This window comes from Odocoileus virginianus, unplaced genomic scaffold (assembly GCF_023699985.2).
Source record: "Odocoileus virginianus isolate 20LAN1187 ecotype Illinois unplaced genomic scaffold, Ovbor_1.2 Unplaced_Contig_94, whole genome shotgun sequence".
NCBI lineage: Eukaryota > Metazoa > Chordata > Mammalia > Artiodactyla > Cervidae > Odocoileus > Odocoileus virginianus.
This window is the reverse complement of record NW_027224411.1, coordinates 2479-24867: the sequence shown is the minus strand read 5'-3', so window position 1 is coordinate 24867 and position 22389 is coordinate 2479. Positions and strand designations below refer to the sequence as shown.

Sequence of the window (22389 nt, the reverse complement as noted above, 5' to 3'; positions counted from 1 at the left end):
TTGCTGGATTCAAATTGATTTTCAAAGTTTCGTGGATGGATTTGTAAATGGAGAAATTAAAAAAAAATGTACCAGAAATAGCAGCAATTCATCTCACATTGCTTTATTTTGAGAGGTGTATTTTGCTAAAGTATTTAGAAAGAAACTGTTCATTGATTAGCATCCAACTACATTAAGTTTCCTTACACCTTGAGCATTGTAAAACCCCATTGCAGCTAAGGAATTTTGAGAAAGAGCAAATCTGGAGTGATCACACTTCCAAACTTCAAATGATATTCAAACATTATAGTTATTGAACTAGTATGGTACTAACATAAACAAAAGGATCAGGATTGAGAGACCATGAAGAAACATATATGTATCAGTTCAGTTCAGTTACTCAGTCCTGTCCAACTCTTGGCGACCCCATGGACTGCAGCATGCCAGGTCTCCCTGTCCATCAGCAACTCCCAGAGTTTTCTCAAACTCATGTTCATTGAGTCGGTGATGCCATCCAACCATCTCATCCTCTGTCCTTACCTTCTCCTCCCGCCTTCAATCTTTCCCAGAATCAGGGTCTTATCAAAAGAGTCAGTTCTTCATATCAGGTGGCCAATGAATTGGAGTTTCAGCTTCAACATCAGTCCTTCTAATGAATATTCAGGACAGATCTCCTTTAGGATAGACTGGTTGGATCTCCTTGCAATCCAAGGGACTCTCAAGGGTCTTCTCCAACACCACAGTTCAAAAGCAGCAATTCTTCGGTGCTCAGCTTTCTTTATAGTCCAACTCTCACATCCATACATGACTACTGGAAAAACCATAGCCTTGACTAGACAGAACTTTGCTGGCAGAGTAATGTCGTTGCTTTGTAACATGTTGTCTAGGTTGGTCATAACTTTCCTTCCAAGGAGCAAGAGCCTTTTAATTTCATGCCTGCAGTCACCATGTGCAGTGATTTTGGAGCCCCCCAAAATTACTGTTACTGTTTCCACTGTTTCCCACCTATTTGAAAGGAAGTGATGGAACCAGGTGCCATGATGTTAGTTTTCTGAATGTTAAACTTCAAGCCATTTTTTTTCACTCTCCTCTTTCACTTTCACCAAGAAGCCCTTTAGGTCTTCTACATTTTCTGCCATAGGGTGGTATCATCTGCATATCTGAGGTTATTGATATTTTCCCCAGCAATCTTGATTCCAGCTTCTGCTTCCTCCAGCCCAGCATTTCTCATGATGTACTCTGCATAGAAGTTAAATAAGCAGGGTGACAACATACAGGCTTGATGTACTGCTTTTCATATTTGGAACCAGTCTGTTGTTCCATGTCCAATTCTAACTGTTGCTTCCTAACGTGCATACAGACCTCTCAAGAGGCAGGTCAGGTGGTCTGATATTCCCATCTCTATAAGAATTTTCCAAAGGTTGTCATCATCCACACAGTCAAAGGTTTTTGCATAATCAATAAAGCAGAAATAGATGCTATTCTGGAACTCTTTTGCTTTTTCAATGATCCAGCAGATGTTGGCAATTTGATCTCTAGTTCTTCTGCCTTTTCTAAATCCAGCTTGAACATCTGGAAGTTCATGGTTCACATACTGTTGAAGCCTGGCTTGGAGAATTTTGAGCATTACTTTACTAGTGTGTGAGATGAGTGCAATTGTGCAGTAGTTTGAGCATTCTTTGGCATTGCCTTTCTTTGGGATTGGAATGAAAACTGACCTTTTCCAGTCCTGTGGCCACTGCTGAGTTTTCCAAATTTGCTGGCATATTGAGTGCAGCACTTTCACAGCATCATCTTTCAGGATTTGAAATAGCTCAACTGGAATTCCATCACCTCCATGAGCTTTGTTCATAGTGATGCTTCCTAAGGCCCACTTGGCTTCTCATTCCAGGATGTCTGGCTCTAGGTGAGTTTTCACACCATGTGATTATCTGGATCATGAAGTTCTTTTTCGTATACACAGTTCTTCTGTGTAATCTTGCCACCTCTTCTTAACATCTTTTGCTTCTGTTAGGTCCATACTATTTCTGTCCTTTATTGAGCCCATCTTTGCATGAAATGTTCCCTTGTATCTCTAATTTTCTTGAAGAGATCTCTAGTCTTTCCCATTCTATTGTTTTCCTCTATTACTTTGCACTGATCACTGAGGAAGACTTTATTATCTCTCCTTGCTATTTTTGGAACTCTGCATTCAAATGGGTATATCTTTTCTTTTCTCCTTTGCTTTTCACTTCTCTTCTTCTCACAGCTATTTGTAAGGCCTCCTTAGACAGCCATTTTGCTTATTTGCATTTCTTTTTTTAGAGACAAGATTGATCCATGCCTCCTGTACAATGTCACGAACCTTGTGCATAGTTCATCAGGCACACTGTCTCTCATATCTAATCCCTTGAATCTATTTTTCACTTCCACTGTGTAACGAAAGGGATTTAATTTAGGTTATACCTGAATGGTCTAGTGGTTTTCCCTACTTTCTTCAATTTAAATATGAATTTGGCAATAAGGAGTTCACGATCTGAGCAACAGTCACCTCCTGGTCATGTTTTTGCTGACTGTATAGAGCTTCTCCGTCTTTGGCTGTAAAGAATATAATCAATCTGATTTCTGTATTGACCATCTGGTAACGTTCATGTGTAGAGTCTTCTCTTGTGTTGTTGGAAGAGAGTGTTTGCTATGACCAGTGTGTTCTCTTGACAAACCTCTATTAGCCTTTGCCCTGCTTCATTCTGTATTCCAAGGCTAAATTTGCCTGTTACTCCAGGTATTTCTTGACTTTTGCATTCCAATCCCCTATAATGAAAACTTTTTTAGGTTTTACTTCTAGAAGTTCTTGTATGTCTTCATAGAACCGTCCAACTTCCGCTTCTTCAGCATTACTGATCAGGGCATAGACTTCGATTACCCTGAGATTCAATGATGTGCCTTGGTAACAAACAGAGATCATTCTGTTGTTATAGAGACTGCATCCAAGAACTGGGTTTATGACTCTTTTGTTGACTATGATGGCTACTCCGTTTCTTCCAAGGGATTTTTGATCACAGTGGTAGATATAATGGTCATCTGCGTTAAATTCACCCATTCCAGTCCATCTTAGTTCTCTGATTCCTAAAATGTTGATGTTCACTCTTGTCATTTCCTGTTTGACCACTTCCAGTTTGTCTTGATTCATGGACCTAACACTCCAGCTTTCTATGCAATATTGCTCTTTACAGCATCAGACTTTATTTCCATCACCAGTCACATCTACACCAGGATGTTGATTTTGCTTTCGCTCCATCTCCTCATTCTTTCTGGAGTTATTTCTCCACTGATCTCCAGTAGCATATTGGTTACCTACAGACCTGGTGAGTTCATCTATCAGTATCCTATCTTTTTGCCTTTTCATACTGTTCATGGGGTTCTCAAGGCGAAGAATACTGAAGTGGTTTGCCATTCCCTTCTCCAGTGGACCACATTTTGTCAGAACTCTCCACCATGACCTGTCTGTCTTGGGTGGCCCTACATGGCATGGCTCATAGTTTCATTGAGTTAGACAAGGCTGTGGTCCATGTGATCAGATTGGTTAGTTTTTCACTTAGCGTAATGCCCTCAAGGTCCATCCATGTTGTCACAAATCACAAGGTTTCCTGTTTTTATGGCTAATAATTCCATTTTGTGTGTGTGCATGCACATACACATATAACATTTTCCTTACCTAAAATGGACATTCAAGTTGCTTCCATGTCTTCGCTATTGCAAATAATACTCTACTTCTGTTCCTTACAGGCCTAACATGTTGTCTCTTGGACCCCTCATGAGCATTAAGACCAAGTCTTTTAGGGACTTCCCTGGTGGTCCAGTGGTTCAGACTCCATGCTTCCACTGTAGGGGGCCTGGGTTCAATCTGTGGTGGAGAACGGAGATCCTGCACGCCACACAACATGGCTGTGTATAGTCAACTAACACTTGTGCATAGTCAACTAATATTTGACAAAGGGCCAAGAACACTCAGTGGGAAACGGACCAATTCTCCAATGAATAATACTGAGAAAATTGTATAGCCACCTATAAAAGAATGAAATTGGACAACTACCTTACAGCATGAACAAAAATCAACTCAAATTGATTAAGGATAAATATAAGCCCTGGAACCATAAAACATCTAAAAGGAAATGTGAGGAAAAGCTGCTCAGCATTATGCATCTTGCAATGATTTATTTTTTTTTTTCCTGATACTAAAGCAAGAGTCAGTATTGCATTTAGATAAACTTTGTATCTCCATATACTCTCCAGGTCTGTATGTTCTTTTCATCTTTCTGTCTTCTCTTACCAGTGTGCTGATGAATCTGAAACAGACTGAACACAAACATGGATAATGAATGACATCTTATAGGTTTATTTGTTTTATAACACAAGGTTACAATGATCATACAATTTCAGAGAGTTGAGGACTTGGAGCCCAACTCAGAAGCCAAGTTTTTGACATGTTGTTCAACCAGTTGATCTCTTGTTTGCAAAATCTTGAAATTCCTTGGCCAAGATTCATCCTTCTTTAGTAACAACTATAGAGTAATAATCTTTATTAAGTGACTTAAACATCCCACAGATTATTTTGAGACTTAAGGATGGAGTGTAGGTATATGTAGTGTCTTTACAGTAGGATTAAAACCACAAAATTTTTTTTTCACTTATTTTTATTAGTTGGAGGCTAATTACTTTACAATATTGTAGTGGTTTTTGTCATACATTGACATGAATCAGCCATGGATTTACATGTATTCCCCATCCTGATTCCCCCTCCCACCTTCCTCTCCACCGGATTCCTCTGGGTCTTCCCAGTGCACCAGGCCTGAGACAAAATTTAAAGATAAAAAGATGATACATACCAATTTCCCAGCCAAAGAAGTAAATTATACCTAAGTTTAGCAACAAATGACCACATTCCTGCTTTCTGATGCCATACCTTCTATCTGAGATATATTCCATACGGTTTCTAAAAGACTATTTGTTTTAAAATTGCTCCTATAAATTTATATATTTCAACAAATCTACATATTTTCAATAAAGTTCATAGTGCTTTCTTTTACTGCAGATTGTACCTTTTAAAATCTGTTCAACAACTTTATATTTCACTTTTTTCCATACATGTGACCATTTATTTTTGTCCCCTTGACATAATATCACTTATCTTTGTCTTTTAAAGCATAATTATAAGTTAATACACTATGTTTTAACTTAATTGAGTTGTGTGAAGTTAAACAGGCTTATTGTTTCACTTAACTCAACCACTACCCTTTACCTAATAGTTGTTTACAAAATGTAAGACTTTCTATTTTTAAATGAACCAATGAAAATTATTTTTGTGCATGTTAGTTTATATTTAACAAATGTAAATAAAACACTATTTTTATATATTAATACCTACTGTTTCTGCATATTTCTTTTTCCTAAATGCAGGACTCCAATAATTTCATCTTTCTGGGAGGTTGTATATTTGAATCTTTGTGACTATTTCATCCTTACCAGTGTGTTTGCTTAATTTTCCAACTTTATGACATTCACAGGTTTTGTAAGTTAGTCTCTGATTTCCCAAATTGCTGATGAATATTTCCTGAACAAAGCATGAAGGCATGGGTTTCAAAATTCATTAACTTTAGTAAATAAAATACTCAGAAACCCTTGAATAAGGCAAAACATGGTCGATAAGTGGTAGGTGGTAACATTAAATGTTTAAGTGCAATAAAAGACAGGGACGTTAGAAAAATAGAACAAAATGCAAATAGCAAAAGGTGCAAAAGAATGCTACATTCATAAGGGAGGGTTTGATAAATATTGTCCGATTCTAAAGAAGAGAAGGATAAAATCAAACACAATTAGAGGTCTCAATGCTTTTACATTCTAAATTTCTTTTGAGTCAAAGAAAATTAAAAAAAAATATTTTGAATATGTTTTACATAAATTCTTTGAATAAGCAAGAAAATATGATTTAAAAATAATTTTCACAAGCAATTAAAGGCTAAATAAATAATCTTGAGTTACATAAGCAGTACATATTCAGTTAATTAAAATTAACAAATATAATTAAATGGAAATAGTTCCCAAAGTTGAAAATATTTGAAGACTTTGCAAATGAAAGTAGCTAAATATAAGAGACTAGGCTTAGAGATTAGAGAACAAGGTTCAAAATAAGATATGCATAAAACCTAAAACTCAGAATTTGGTGTTTAGTCACTCAGTCATGTCCGACTCTTTGCGATCCTATGGACTGTAGCCCACCAGGCTCCTCTGTTCATGGGATTCTCCCAGGCAAGAATACTGGAGTGGGTTGCCATTTCCTTCTTCAGGGGATCTCCCTGACCCAGGGATCAAACCTGTGTTCCTGCATTAGCAGGCAGGTTCTTTACCTGAGCTCCCAGGGAAGCCCTAAATCACAGAATAAATGGATTTAATCTCCCAAACATTGTTTCTATTTCTAAATTATACTAGAAATTAAAGTATTTGATTCAAGGAATATAATATTGATATTTATTAATGAAATATCTTGACCACGTAAATGATTTCACTGAATACTCAGGACAAGGAATGCAGGAAAATACAGCCAACGAGCAGCCAGCTGGTGCATAAAAATGTGGGTGAGTCACTCAGTGAGGGAGTGAACCGTCTCTGAGAACAGCCTGATTGGTCCCCTGCATGGCCTCCAGGACCAGATAACCATTTGGACCTTTGGGGTGAGAGCATGGTCCAGGGATGAACCGACAACATTGATGACTTCATGAATATCCGTTTGGTGAAGGTCAACTATGTGGACATAGGGCGATGGATGTTAGAACGGACTGACTTTTCGTGCCAGGCCATAAGGTTAGCTTGACAGCATCTCAGGGCTTGTCTCCTTAGCAAGTCTGGGCTCCCACTCAGTTTCCTCCAGAGTCCTACTAAGCCAGCTTCCTAGCTAACTTCATATAATGCTTAACTTTAACATTAAAACACCTTAACTCATTTTTATTGCTAACTTGATAACAGATTCCCATACACAGGAAATCCATGAACTTGTTATAAAGAATATGTGTCACATTCATTCACTGAGCATTGACCTACCTACTTTGGAGCCATGGCCTGTTTAAAAATTGCCATATTTGAATGTGTGTGCTGTGGTTTGTGTATATGTCTCAGTCTGGGAGAGAGAAAGTGAGAAGAGCATTGGAAAATCTCTGGAGAATGGAAGGGATCCAAAGAGTGCTACTTTAATTGGTGCATTCTAGTCAGTCAGCAATTTTCTTGATAGCATATGTTTGTATAAGCTCATACTTATTATTTAATGAACATATATGTCCATGAGGGGAAGAAGGGAAATAAAAGGTCTACTTCTACAATTAAAAGTTTAGTATGAAATATGACTTAAGCATCTCCTGGGGAAATAATTCAAAAACTTAAAATGGAAATCAATTTTAAGTATTTTTGACATATGTAATATATCATTATCTCTTATTAATACTAATCATTAATTCTGACAAAGAAGGCCAAAGAAAAAGCTAAATGGATCTTAAAAATACTCTATATGATTAGATTATATGATACTGTAACTTTTGTCTCTAAATGATCAGGTACTCAGTCATTTCCCACTCTGCTACCCCATGGCAGACTGCAGCTCACCCAGCTCCTCTGCCCAGGGAATTTTCCAGGTAAAAATTCTGGAGTGGGTTGCCATTTCCTTCTCCAGGGGGGTCCTCTTGACCCAGAGATCAAACCCATATCCCCTGCATCTCTTTCATTGGTAGGCAGATTCTTTACCACTATGCCACCTGGGAAGCCCACTAATTAATCTTTTTATTCTCTAACCAAAGTTTCATTGAAACACATCGTACTTTAGAGAACCCAGTGGAAATATAGAACAATTAGATGAAAGTTTTAGAATTTCATATGAAGGTTAGTTCCTAAGTCATGTCCAATTCTTTGCAACCCCATGGACAGAGAAGCCCTCTAGACTCCTCTGTTCATGGGATTTCCCAAGCAAGAATCCTAGAGTGGGTTGCAATTTCCATCTCCAGTTGGATTCATGTATTTGGATATGAATACAACATGATTACATAGAAAATATTCTAATGAAAAATGATAAGTTGATCCAGCATTTTAAAGTTCAATATGTACTCTACTAAGTTAAGAAAATGAAGCCCACAATCACAGTAAGCTTCAACCAGTATTTTAAAATTCATTAAATACTCCATTTAGTTCAGAAAATTAACCAAACAATCCCAGAAATGAAGGGACCCTTTTCCTAGTAATTACATTCCATAAAGCCTTCTTCACTTCACTGTTCCGGAGGCTGTAGATCAGAGGATTCAACATGGGGATCACCACAGTGTAGAACACGGAAGCCACTTTGTCCTGAGTGAGGGAGTAGCTTGAGGAAGGTCTGAGATAAGTGTAGGCGGAGGTGGAATAGAAGAGGATGACGGCTGTCAGGTGAGACGCACACGTGGAGAACGCTTTGCGCCTCCCCGCCCCTGCGTGCACGCGGAAGATGGAGAAGAGAATGTAGCAGTAGGAGGTGAGGGTCACCAGCAGAGTCCCAACTATATTCACACCAGCAAAAGTGGACAAGATGCTTTCATACAGGCGTGTGTCAGAACAGGAGAGCTTAAAAATTGGAGGAGTGTCACAGAAGAAGTGATGGATGGTGCTGGAACTGCAGAATGGCAAGCTGCTCACATAACCTGTGTGAACCATGGAGTTCAACAGACCGGCTGTAAAAGCCCCTGTGGCCATTTTCAGGCAGACCGTCCTGGACATGATCAAGGCGTAAAGGAGAGGGTTGCATATGGCCACATAGCGGTCATAGGCCATTAACCCAAAAAGGATGCATTCAATTGTGGCCAAGGCTATAAAGAAGTACATCTGCAGGAAGCAACCAGCAAAGGAGATGGACTTCTTCTCTGATAATAAATCTACCAGCATCTTTGGAGTGATGGTGGATGAATAACCAACATCTGCAAAAGACAGGATTGCCAGGAAGAAGTACATGGGTGTGTGAAGTCGAGAATCAGTCCTGATTAAAAGGATCATTCCAATATTTCCCACAACTGTAAGTGTGTAAATCACCAAAAAAAGAAAAAAGAGGATAGTCTGTAGCTTCAATGTGTCTGCTAATCCCAACAGGATGAACTCTGTCAGCAAAGTACAATTATTTCTGGCCATTTATTAAAGATGTTGTATGCTTAAACCTGTATTCCTTGTAAATATGTCAGTGTCCAAATTTCACAAGAAATAGTAGAAATGTTAATGAAGTTACTAACACATGGGAAAAATAAAATCCTGGGATAATATAGTAGAGCAAGCAGGGTGTCTATCAGTCACCTCAGTTCAGTTGCTCAGCCATGTCTGACTCTTTGCGACTGCATGGACTGCAGCATGCCAGGCCTCCCTGTCCATCACCAACTTCCAGAGTGGCTGTAGTAAAGAGGAAATTAGTGGACAAGTGAACAAGCGTTGGATTTCAATAAGCGATTGTATTGAATCTGGGTTGTGGAACTCCCTGTTTGCTTAGGTCCATATAGTCCTTTTAAGTTTCTGAAAATGCAGCATATACATTCTATTCTTTCTCTTCTAGCCCACTCACATCCAAAATGCGAAGTATAGAACTATTCTTGCTGAGTTCTCGCTCATCCTCTGCACAAGTGTGTAAGGTTAACTCAAAAGCCTTCTTTTCTCATCAAGACTGCTCTGCACACTCTTCAACAGCAAAATTCATGCATCGCCATCTGGAAATCACTCCGGTGTTCTTCAAGCAGCAAAAACAGTGCCTACTGAAAATAACCAATATTTCGGCATCTCTGAAATACTTAAGAATGCTTTTGCAGTGTTTTGCAAATGGACCAAAACAACTGCACTCGTTACAAAGCATGCTCTCAAATTAATTGCACGTAGTTGCATATACTGCACCTGTCCACAGCAGTGAATGACAGCACCAGGTATTTGTAACTTCCTTCTTAGAGTCTTAGTTGTGCGGTCCATTATTTTCCTTTTTACTAGAATTCTTAATAAGCTCAGGTGAAATTTAAAGTAAAAAGATTTACACTTTTTTTAAATGAAATAAAAGGTCATAAAACTTTGAATTGCCTCTCTCCAAAAAATTCAAGCCACCTTCTGAGCATATACACATGACTGCCCTTTTATTTTGCTTTCCTTAAAGAGGCTGGGATAACCATGGGGACTAGATTATAGGTTTTAATTGTGAGTCAGTCCTCTTAAGACAGAGGCTTCGTTCTCAAAGCAATTAAAATGTGATCATATGCAGACAACTGAATAAAACATTATGTGGCACTTTGATCATATGGAAATAAAGGAAATAAAGCATATGGCACTTTGAACATAAAGTGGTTTCTGATCTCTATATTACTTTAAAACTTTTTGTCCAGGTAAAATATAATAATTTTAATTGGATATTTAATTGCTTCTTTATTTATCAGTTAAGCTTAATCAAAAAGGTACATAACCCACAACAAAATTATTACACTTCCCTTTGTGTGTATGTGGTCCTTTGGTCTGGGTCAGTTTAACTTCTAACTCTCTCCTTGAGTGAAATGCAAAGGGGACGCTAACTACACCATTTGCTTAAGAGAATACTATACCCTGAGCGTTAAGACAATGGATTAAGAACGTTTAACTTCTCAAATCTGGGTATACTTGATTTACAACATTGTACTAGTTTCAAGTGAACAGCATAGTGATTAAGTATTCTGCAGATTATTCAAAGAGCTGGGGGGTAGGGTAGGGGAAGGGGAGGGAGGCTCAAGAGGGAAGGGGATATATATATATATATATATATATATATATATATATATATATATATACATACCCTGATTTTATTGGATAAAATTATCCTATGTATACATATCTATGTATAAATATATGCATAATTATAAATTATATATACCATAAGTTATATACAGGCTGCTGCTGCTGCTGCTAAGTCACTTCAGTCGTCTCCGACTCTGTGTGACCCCATAGATGGCAGCCCACCAGGCTCCCTCATCCATGGGATTCTCCAGGCAAGAAAACTGGAATGGGTTGCCATTTCCTTCTCCAATGCATGAAAGTAAAAAAGTGAAAGTAAAGTCACTCAGTCGAACCGACTCTTAGCGACCCCATGAACTGCAGCCTACCAGGCTCCTCCATGGGATTTTCCAGGCAAGAGTACTGGAGTGGGGTGCCATTGCCTTCTCCGAAATTATATACATAAATAATTATATATATAATTATAATGGATTTGTGTTATACAGCATAAACCAAGAAAAATTTTCCACCAATCAAAAATAAACAAAATTAAAAAAAAATTATAAGACAGTGGCTATAATTTCTTATGCTATAAAACATCCCTGTAGGCCATCTATTTTACACATGGTAGCTTGTCCCTCTTAAATGTAAACCTATAAAGTCCCTCTTAGTCTGTGATGCTCTGGAGCAGTGAGCGGCCAAGAGGAGATACCCCATGTCCAAGGTCAGAGAAATCATAGTAAGACAGTAGGAATAGGCAGAGGGCATCAGAGGGCACACAGACAGAAACCACAATCACAGAAAAACTAACCAATCTAATCACATGGACCACAGGCTTATCTAACAATGCAACCATGAGCTATGCCATGCAGGGCCAACCAAGAGACAAGCCATGGTGGAGAGTTATGACAAAATGTGGTCCACTGAAGAAGGGAATGGCAAACCACTTCAGTATTCTTGCCTTGAGAACCCATGAACAGTATGAAAAGGCAAAAAGATAGGACACTGAAAGATGAACTCCCCAGGTCAGTAGGTGCCCAATATGCTACTGGAGATCAGTGGAGAAATAACTCCAGAAAGAATGAAGAGACAGAGCCAAAGCAAAAACAACACCCAGTTGTGGATGACTGGTTATAGAAGCAAAGTCTGATGCTGTAAAGAGCAATATTGCATAGGAACGGTCCAGGAGACAAGGAAAATTGGAAGTGATCAAACAGGAGATGACAAGAGTGAATGTCAATACTTTAGGAATCAGCAAACTAAAATGGACTGGAATGGATTAATTTAACTCAAATGACCATTATATCTACTACTGTGGGCAAGAATCCCTTAGAAGAAATGGAGTAGCCATCATAGTCAATATGAGTCCAAAATGCAGTACTTGGATGCAACCTCAAAAATGACAGAATGATCTCTGTTTGTTTCCAAGGCAAACCATTCAATATCATGGTAATCCAAGTCTATGCCCTGACCAGTAATGCTGAAAAAGCTGAAGTTGAATGGTTCTATGAAGATCTACAAGACTTCTTAGAACAAACACCCCAAAAAAGATGCCCTTTTCATTATAGGGGACTGGAATACAAAAGCAGGAAGTCAAGAATCATCTGCAGTAACAGGCAAATTTGGCCCTAGAGTACAGAATGAAGTAGGTGAAAGGATCATAGAGTTTTGCTAACAGAAAGTACTGGTCATAGCAAACACCCTCTTTCAACAACACAAGAGAAGACTCTACACATGCACACTGCCAAAGAGTCAACACCAAAATCAGACTGATTATATTCTTTGCAGCCAAAGATGGAAAAGTTCTATACAGTCAACAAAAATAAGACCAGGAGCTGAGTGTGGCTAAGATCATGAACGCCTTATTGCCAAATTCAGACTTAAATTGAACAAACTAGGGAAAACCATTAGACCATTCAGGTATGACCTAAATCAAATCCCTTATGAATATACAGTGGGAGTGGGAAATAGACTTAAGGGACTAGATCTGATAGACAGAGTGCCTGATGAACTATGGCTGGAGGTTCGTGACATTATACAGGAGACAGGGATCAATACCATCCCCAAGAGAAAGGAATGCAAAAAAAGAAAAATGGCTGTCTGAAGAGGCCTTTCAAATAGCTGTGAAAAGAAGAGAAGTGAAAAGCAAAGGAAAAAGGAAAGATATGCCCATTTGAATACAGAGTTCCAAAGAATAGCAAGGAGAGATAAGAAAGCTTTCCTCAGTGATCAATGCAAAGAAACAGAGGAAAACAATGGAATGAGAAAGACTAGAGATCTCTTCAAGAAAATTAGAGATAGCAAGAGAAAATTTCATGCAAAGATGGGCTCAATAAAGGACAGAAATGGTATGGACCTAACAGAAGCAGAAGATATTAAGAAGAGGTGGCAAGAATACACAGAAGAACTGTACAAAAAAGATCTTCACAACCCAGATAATCATGATGGTGTGATCACTCACACTCACCTAGAGCCAGACATCTTGGAAAGGGAGTCAAGTGGGCCTTAGTAAGCATCACTATGAGCAAAGCTCATGGAGGTGATGGAATTCCAGGTAAGCTATATCAAATCCTAAAAGATGATGCTGTGAAAGTGCTACAGTCAATATGCCAGCAAATTTGGAAAACTCAGCAGTGGCCACAGGACCTGGAAAAGTTCAGTTTTCATTCCAATCCCAAAGAAAGGCAATGCCAAAGAATGTTCAAACTACTGCACAATTGCACTCATCTCACACGCTAGTAAAGTAATGCTCAAAATTCTCCAAGCCAGGCTTCAACAGTATGTGAACCATGAACTTCCAGATGTTCAAGCTGGATTTAGAAAAGGCAGAGGAACCAGAGATCAAATTGTCAACATCTGCTGGATCATCAAAAAAGCAAGAGAGTTCCAGAAAAACATCTATTTCTACTTTATTATTTCAAAACCTTTGATTGTGTGGATCACAACAAATTTTGGAAAATTGTGGAAGATATTGGAATACTAGACCACCTGACCTGCCTCTTGAGAAATCTATATACAGGTCAGGAAACAACAGTTAGAACTGGGCATGAAACTACAGACTGGTTCTAAATAGGAAAAGGAGTCATCAGGGTATATATTGTCACCCTGCTTATTTAACTTATATGCAGAGTACATTATGAGAAACACTGGGCTGGATGAAGCATGAATTAGAATCAAGATTGCCAGGAGAAATATCAATAACCTCAAATATGCAGATGATTCCACTCCTGTGGCAGAAATTGAAAAACTAAGGAGCCTCTTTTTAAAGTGAAAGAGGAGAGTGAAAAAGTTGGCTTAAAACTCAACATTCAGAAAACTAAGATCATGGTATCCAGTCCCATCACTTCATGACAAATAAATGGGGAAACAGTGGAAAGAGTGGCTGACTTTATTTTTTGGGCTCCAAAATCACTGCAGATGGTGACTGCAGCCATGAAATTAAAAGATGCTTACTCCTTGCAAGGAACATTATGACCAGCCTAGACAGCATATTAAAAACAGAGACATTACATTGCCAACAAAGGTCTGTCTCATCAAGGCTGTGGTTTTAGCAGTAGTCATGTATGGATGTGAGAGTTGGACTATAAAGAAAGCTGAGAGCCAAAGAATTAATGCTTTTGAACTGTGGTGTTTGAGAAATGTTTTGAAAGTCCTTTGGAATGCAAGGAGATCCAACCAGTCCATCCTAAAGGAAATCAGCCCTGAATATCGATTGAAAGGAATGATGCTGAAGCTGGAACTCCAATACTTTGGTCACCTGAAGTGAAGAGCTGACTCATTTGAAAAGACCCTGATGCTGGGAAAGATTGAAGGTTGGAGGAGAAGGCAATGACAGAGAATGAGATGGTTGAATGGCATCACCAACACAACAGACAAGAATTTCAGTAAACTCCAGGAGTTGGTAATGGACAGGGAGGCCTAGCATGCTGCAGTCCATGGGGTGGCAAAGAGTCAGACACGACTGAGCGACTGAACTGAACTGAGTCCCCCTTTCCCTCTTTTTCTTATTGCTTTTGCCTTCAGAGAGAGATCCCGAATATATTGCTGTGACATACGTCAAAGTGTGTTTGACCTCTGTTCTTTTCTAGGAAGTTTATGGTTTTTAGTCTTACATTTAGGTCTTTAACCCATTTTGTATTCATTTTAGTGAGGTAGTGTTCTAATCTCACTCTTTTACATATAGCTGTCCAATTTTCCCATCACCGCTTATTGAACAGACTGTCTTTTCTCCATTGTATATTCTTTCCTCCTTTATCATAGCTTAAAAAAAAAAAGGAAAGAGAAATTGATCTTAGTTGCAGGAGTGTATTTCTGTGCTCTGTAGAGTTACTCCCAGTTCCCAGCTAAACTTTCAAGCCTAAATCACCATATGTTCACAAGGGGTATCCAGGCTGTTACTGTGATAAATGAAATTCTGTTAAGTAACATTTGTACAAGTAATGCCAGATATGCACAAGCTCCTTTTTAAAAACATATTATGTGTTTATTTATTTTGGCTCTGCTAGGTCTTCACTGCTGTGCATGTAACTTTTTCTAGCCACAGACTACAGGGCTATGCTCTAGTCACTGTGTGTGGGCTTCTCATTGTGGTAGCTTCTCTGTTACAGAGCACAGACTCTCCACTCCTGGGCTTCAGTAGTTGTGATGCTTGGGATTAGTTGCCCCGTGGCATGTTGAATCTTCCTGCCTCAGGGTCCAAATCTGTGTCCCCTATTTTGGCAGGCAGATTCTTAACCACTGAACAACCAGAGAACCGCCCCAAACTCCTTTTGAATACACACTCAAACCTAGGAATACAGTCATTATTTTCTTAAAGCTTTTAACATGTTTATATCGTGCCCTAGATATATGACTGTACCAACATATAATAATGTTTTCATACTAGTGAGGTGATATTATGTGTAACTAGAAAACATAAGATGAAGTTTGACTCAGTTCTCTTGTACCCAAATCTGGATTGCCATTATATACATAATTAATCATCTCCTGTTTTCTAAAAAAGAATTTGAATAACTACAATTTTATTTAAGACATGTAAGTGCATAATATTTGACCCTGATGGAATAGTAGGATCTGTAGATATACTTCTGAACAAATGATAAAGGCTTGTAAGATTGATGGCAAACTTAAAACTGGTAAATTAAATTTTCACTAAAATTTAAAGACTGAATTTGATAGAAGCATTATTTCATATTATCTAGATCACTAACATCTTTAAAATACCTATAGAAACCATCAGTAGGCAGGATTTTGTGACTTTTGTCCTCGGAGTCATTTCAAATTTCCCTTGGAATCAAGTGGCTTTTTATTCTATCTACGCTTTTCTCCACCAGATGGTTGAATGTTTCTGTGGGTTACAAGATCTTCAGATTCTGTGTAACCATCATTTCTCAGCACTCTCCTAAACAGCAGACCAATATCCAGAATTAGGCATCTGAGCTCATAATAGTCGTCCTTCAATGACAAGATCTTATGCACAAAACGATCCTTTTTTTTTTTTTAAAGTAAGAAGCAGAGATAGGGCTGTCTTCTGGAATGCAAACTTACTACACTCCTGCACTTTTTCCATTCTCCATAGAATAAAGAGGAGATTGTTGTTCAGTCACTGAGTTCAGTCTGACTCTTTGTGACCCCATGAACTGTAAGCCTGCCAGGCTTCTCTGTACACCGAATTTTCTGGGCAAGAATACTGGAGTGGGTTGCCATTTTCAACTCCAGGTGATCTTCCTGATCCAAGGATTGAACTCACATCTCCTACATGACAGTAAGATTCTTTTCTGTTGAGCTACCTGGGAAACCCACTTTTAAAAATATTTATGCAGGCTTAAAGTGTAAAAAAAAGATCTTCACGACCCAGATAATCACCATGGTGTGATCACTCATCTAGAGCCAGACATCCTGGAATGTGAAGTCAAGTGGGCCTTAGAAAGCATCATTATGAACAAAGCTAGTGGAGGTGATGGGATTCCAGTTGAGCTAATTCAAATCCTGAAAGATGATGCTGTGAAAGTGCTGCACTCAATATGCCAGAAAATTCGGAAAACTCAGCAGTGGCCATGGGACTGGAAAAGGTCAGTTTCATTCCAATCCCAAAGAAAGGCAATCCCAAAGAATGCTCAAACTACCACACAATTGCACTCATCTCACATGCTAGTAAAGTAATGCTCAAAATTCTCCAAGCCAGGCTTCAGCAATATGTGAACCGTGAACTTCCAGATGTTCAAGCTGGTTTTAGAAAAGGCAGAGGAACCAGAGATCAAATTGCCAACATCCGCTGGATCATTGAAAAAGCAAGAGAGTTCCAGAAAAACATCTATTTCTGCTTTATTGATATGTGAAAGCCTTTGACTGAGTGGATCACAATAAACTGTGGAAAACTCTGAAAGAGATGGGAATACCAGACCACCTAACCTGTCTCTTGAGAAACCTGTATGCAGGTCAGGAAGCAACAGTTTGAACTGGACATGGAACAACAGACTGGTTCCAAATAGGAAAAGGAGTGTGTCAAGGTTGTATATTGTCATCCTGCTTATTTAACTTATATGCAGAGTACATCATGAGAAACCCTGGGTTGGAGGAAGCACAAGCTGGAATCAAGATTGCCGGGAGAAATATCAATAACCTCAGATATGCAGATGACACCACGCCTTATGGCAGAAAGTGAAGAGGAACTAAAAAGTCTCTTGGTGAAAGCGAAAGAGGAGAGTGAAAAAGTTGGCTTAAAGCCCAACATTCAGAAAACTAAGATCATGGCATCTGGTCCCATCACTTCATGAGAAATAGATGGGGAGAAAGTGGAAACAGTGTCAGAATTTAATTTTTGGACTCCAAAATCACTGCAGATGGTGACTGCAGTCATGAAATTAAAAGATGCTTACTCCTTGGAAGGAAAGTTATGACCAACCTAGACAGCATATTAAAAAGCAGAGACATTACTTTGCCAACGAAAGTCTGTCTGGTCAAGGCTATTGTTTTTCCAGCGGTCATGTATGGATGTGAGAGTTGGACTGTGAAGAAAGCTGAGCGCCGAAGAATTGATGCTTTAGAATTGTGTTGTTGGAGAAGAGTCTTGAGTCCCTTGGACTGCAAGGAGATCCAACCAGTCCATCCTAAAGGAGATCAGTCCTGGGTGTTCATTGGAAAGACCTGATGCTGAAGCTGAAACTCCAATACTTTGGCCACCTCATGCAAAGAGTTGACTCATTGGAAAAGACCCTGATGCTGGGAGGGGTTGGGGGCAGGAGGAGAAGGGGACGACAGAGGATGAGATGGCTGGATGGCATCACTGACTCAATGGGCATGAGTTTGAGTAAACTCCAGGAGTTGGTGATGGACAGGGAGGCCTGGCGTGCTGTGATTCATGGGGTCTCAAAGAGTTGGACACGACTGAACGACTGAACTGAACTGAACTGAAAGTTTAGCTGGAAAACTTACTGTGACAGTAACTGATGCTCTTGCTATTTTATTTTATAATGTATTCATTAGCATTATATACAAATAAATATTTCAAGGGATAAATTTTGAGCTCATTAGAATTATTTTCCACAAAAAAATGGAACCATGAAATACATGTTGGTGTTCAGGCATCACAGAGTTACATTCTGCACAGACTTTCCCATGGATAGCTTTCTTTTCAATGCCATCACTGACTTGCTTTTTGCTTAGTAGATTTATTTTATTTTTAACTTAATATCTTTTAAGTTACATGCATCTCTAGAAACTTCTTTTTGTGTATGTATATAATTTTTATTTCTGATTATCCTGTGCGGAAATAAAGAAATTATGTAATAATTTGCACCAGAGATAGACTTTTGCATTTCAATAATTATCTTTTGATTAGGTGTAAATTGAGTATTCATCAAAGGGACATTGCAGTTTATGTGATATAAGATAAGATCTATATTACCACATGTCACTTAACTCAAATATGACCAAAAGTAACTCTACAAAAGGATAATTTTAAATTAGATAGAAATTTTTGTTAATTATCAAGTAATCTAATAAAGATAATACTCAATTTTTGTCAATTCAGTTTTCCACATATTGTGATTTTATTAGATAAAATTATAATATACTATTTAATTAAACACTTTTAAAGGCTTTGACATAAAAGATAGAATGAAATCCTTAATTGCAAAAATCTATTAAACTGTATTAAAAGTACTTATTAATAACAACATTGTTTTTAGTTACTTGTTTATATTTTTCTTGTTTTTACTCTTCTAATAAAATTTTTAAAGCACAAATCTTTATAATGATTTGTCAGGTGGGCAGGACAGTTTCTGTTACATAGCCAACAGTCATTAAATATTTGTGGATAGATAAGCAAATAAATGAAGATACTTGATTATACTTTAAAATATAAATTTAAAAATAAATCAATTTTATAAATGAATAGGTTAATGATTAGGTTAATAATAAAAAAATCATTATTTTTTAGATTGTGAACATTTTACTGCATGTCATCTATATAAGGATTAACCTCAGTGTGCTAATATGTTACTCTAATAAGTTTATTTGAAATAATAAATCAAATACATGTAGTAAACCATAATTTAAGAATCTAGGAAAAACAGGGCTTTTATTTGCCCACTTCTTTTGCTAACATCTAATTGCAGGGGTTTTTTTTAATATTGGAGAATGAAAAATATGTTGATTCATTAAACAGCTATAATGTCTATTGATTTCTCTTGAGATTCAGTAAGAAATAACATAATTAGACAACATTTTTCAAAGGGATTTCATTACACTAAAAAAAAAAAAAGCAAGAAAGAGTTCTCAATCCTTTATAATTTATTCATCAATTATCTCTCAGGATAATCATTGCTTATGGTACTTATCCTTTCAGCAATGATTGCACTGTATACTGTTTAAATTTAAGCTAAAAAAAATGCACCAAAGATTATTGTTAATGAGACACATTGGGCATTCATTTTGCATGGTTAGGTCTGTCTCAAAAGATGGCAGCATTAGCACAGCAAATTTGAGGATTAAAAGAATGAAATGAAAATGCTTTCTGGAATACTGACAGTTACCTTGAATGTTACATCTTCTTTCACAATTTAATGGTTAAAAGTTCACAAATTATTTGCTTGAATTTTTTCCAAAAGATTTACTATTGTAGATAAGCTTTTCCTCCATCTTCGTTTATGTCATCATGATGCATGGAAAGCTGGAGAAATTGCATTTGGAGGTTCAGACATATGGTTAACTAGGACTTAAAACTGAATTGACATCTTTTGATCAAAATTAATGAATAGAAGGTCAGTGTTATCCACTTTAAAATTATGTAAAGGAAAATGATGCCCAACGTTGCCAACTCTGAGTAATAATACACTGGAGGGTGCTGCTAGCAGAGGAAGATATCCAAAAACAATAAATTACAGATTTTTAAGATAAAGAAAAGACTCATGTAAAAGGGTAAAATGAAAACTATGGGTGTTAATAAAATAGTCTGTGTGGATTGTTAACTATAGAATTAATATTCGATCTAAAAATTAGTTGTATTTTCTCATCACTGCAGAACATATTTAGATCATAATTTTTAAACAATAGATTCTTATTATATAAGGCCCTTGGGGAAATATATCTATCAATCAAAAACTTTTATGTTTATAATAAAACATCACTAAAAGATTTTAAATAAATAGCATAAATAAACAGTGACATCATGCTTACAAGAATGACTGAATATTTGAAAGATATAAGTTTTACAGAATTGGTCTGTAAAGGAAATTTGCTCCAAAATTAAAAAAAGCAATATTCTACGAGTGACAAGCTTGGTGAAATAGCTCAGAACAAAAAAATCAAGTCTTTCTTGCAAAATTATCTAGCAGTGTCTGCCATTACATAAATAGACTTACCAATAGACTGATGATCAGAAAACAAGGTCCAGAAATGGATCCACAAATAAATGAAGATTTGATACATCATAAGGTGTCACTAACAATAAATGGAGAACACATGCTAAAAAAAAATCAGTAGGGAAAACATGTTATCTGAATTCAAAAAAGAGAGACTTCTGACATAATACGATGGAAAAAAAATACATATATATTTCCAGATCTGTTAAAGATTTAAGTATCTGAGAGGTGGTAGAGTGGTAAAAAAATTTGCCTGCTAATTCAGGACATGCAGGAGATGCAAGTTGGATCCCTGGGTCAGGAAGATTCCCTGGATTAGGAAATGGCAACCTATTCCAGTATTTTTGCCTGAAGAATTCCATGGACAGAGGAGCCTGGTGGGCTATAGTTCATGGGGTTGCAGAGTCAGACATGGCTACACACACACTCACGCACCTCCATAATGATGACAAAATATGTTAAATGTCTGACTATAGCAGGTATCAGCAGGGATGTAGAAACTAAGGTTAGATGTGCTGCTCTTGAGGATATAAATATGAAACATAAATTAGGAAAATTTTTGTTATACTTTAAAGCTGAGCATAAGTATGTCCTGTATCCAATCAATGTCATATCTAGGGATGGACCTAGACAAACTCCTCTAGGAGTGTGCTGAGTGACCTGTTACTGTAACGTAACATTCACATCAGCACTGATCATGATTGAAGGAAAATTATCATTAAATAGACACATTAAAGAAAAGTAATACTATACAATTTTGAAATTGAGAGTACAAGGATACACATGAGCTTTTCATGATAACATTTTCATGGGAAATGTTAGAAACTAATATTGAAGAAAATCACAAGCAAAGTAGAAGACAAACTATATGACATCACATTTATAATGTGAGTCAAACGGATTTATTAAACACACAGTTTTAGGATATGGATGAATTTATTTTTAAAAGCAAAAGCTAGGGAATAAGAAAAAAACAGAAGAGCATTTTATTCATATTTAACTGAGGTGCATTTTATTTATAATATTGTATTAGTTTCAAGGGTACAACATAGTGATTCAGGTTTTTTTGCATTCTATGCCAATTTGAGCTATTATAAAATATTGAATATATTCCCTGTGCTGTACAATATATCCCTGTAGGGTATTTAGTTTGTATTAGTCTGTATTTTTTAAAAATATTTTTTGATGTGGACCATTTTTTAAAGTCTTTTTTGAAACTGTTAGAATGTTGCCTCTGCTTTTTGTTTTGATGTTTTGACTGTGAGGCACATGGGGCCGCCAGCAAAGCCCCTCGTTTGTACCTTTTAATGCTCTGCCTCTCATCCTCTTCCCGTCTCCTTGTCTTGTCCCATTGGCAACCACTATCAGTCCATTTGTTCTCTATCAGTCCATTTCTGTGTCCTTATGTTTTTTTATGTTTTAATATAAATCACATATAATATAATATAATATAATCACATATAAATGATAACATACAGTATTTGTCTTTTTCTATCTGACTTATTTCACTGAGAGTAATACCCTGCAGATCCATCCACATTATTGCAGATGGCAAAATTTCATTCTTTTCTAGAGCTAGCTAATAGTCAACTCTGTATGCATCCCACAGCTTCTTTATCCATTTATCTGTTGATGGACTCTTAAGTGGCTTCCAGTAAATGATGTTGATATGAACACTGGGGTATACGTATCTCTTTGAATCAATGTTTTTGTTTCCTTCAGAAATATACCCAGGAATGAAATTGCTGGGCCGTATGGTATTTTCAGTTTTTTTTGGGGAATCTTCCTACATTGTCAA

General features: G+C 37.3%; 1 protein-coding gene across 1 annotated transcript; it reads right to left on the bottom strand.

Annotated features, from left to right (window-relative positions):
- Window positions 1-8193: 8193 nt before the first annotated feature.
- Window positions 8194-9150, bottom strand: LOC110129683 (olfactory receptor 5F1-like). The gene has a single exon (XM_020881166.2). It carries the CDS (start codon window positions 9148-9150, stop codon window positions 8194-8196), a length of 957 nt encoding a protein of 318 aa, XP_020736825.2.
- Between the last annotated feature and the right edge of the window lie 13239 nt (window positions 9151-22389).

What these genes read in the sequence shown, in the direction of transcription:
- LOC110129683 (XM_020881166.2), bottom strand. Translation starts at nt 9,150, where the DNA reads ATGGCCAGAAATAATTGTACTTTGCTGACAGAGTTCATCCTGTTGGGA.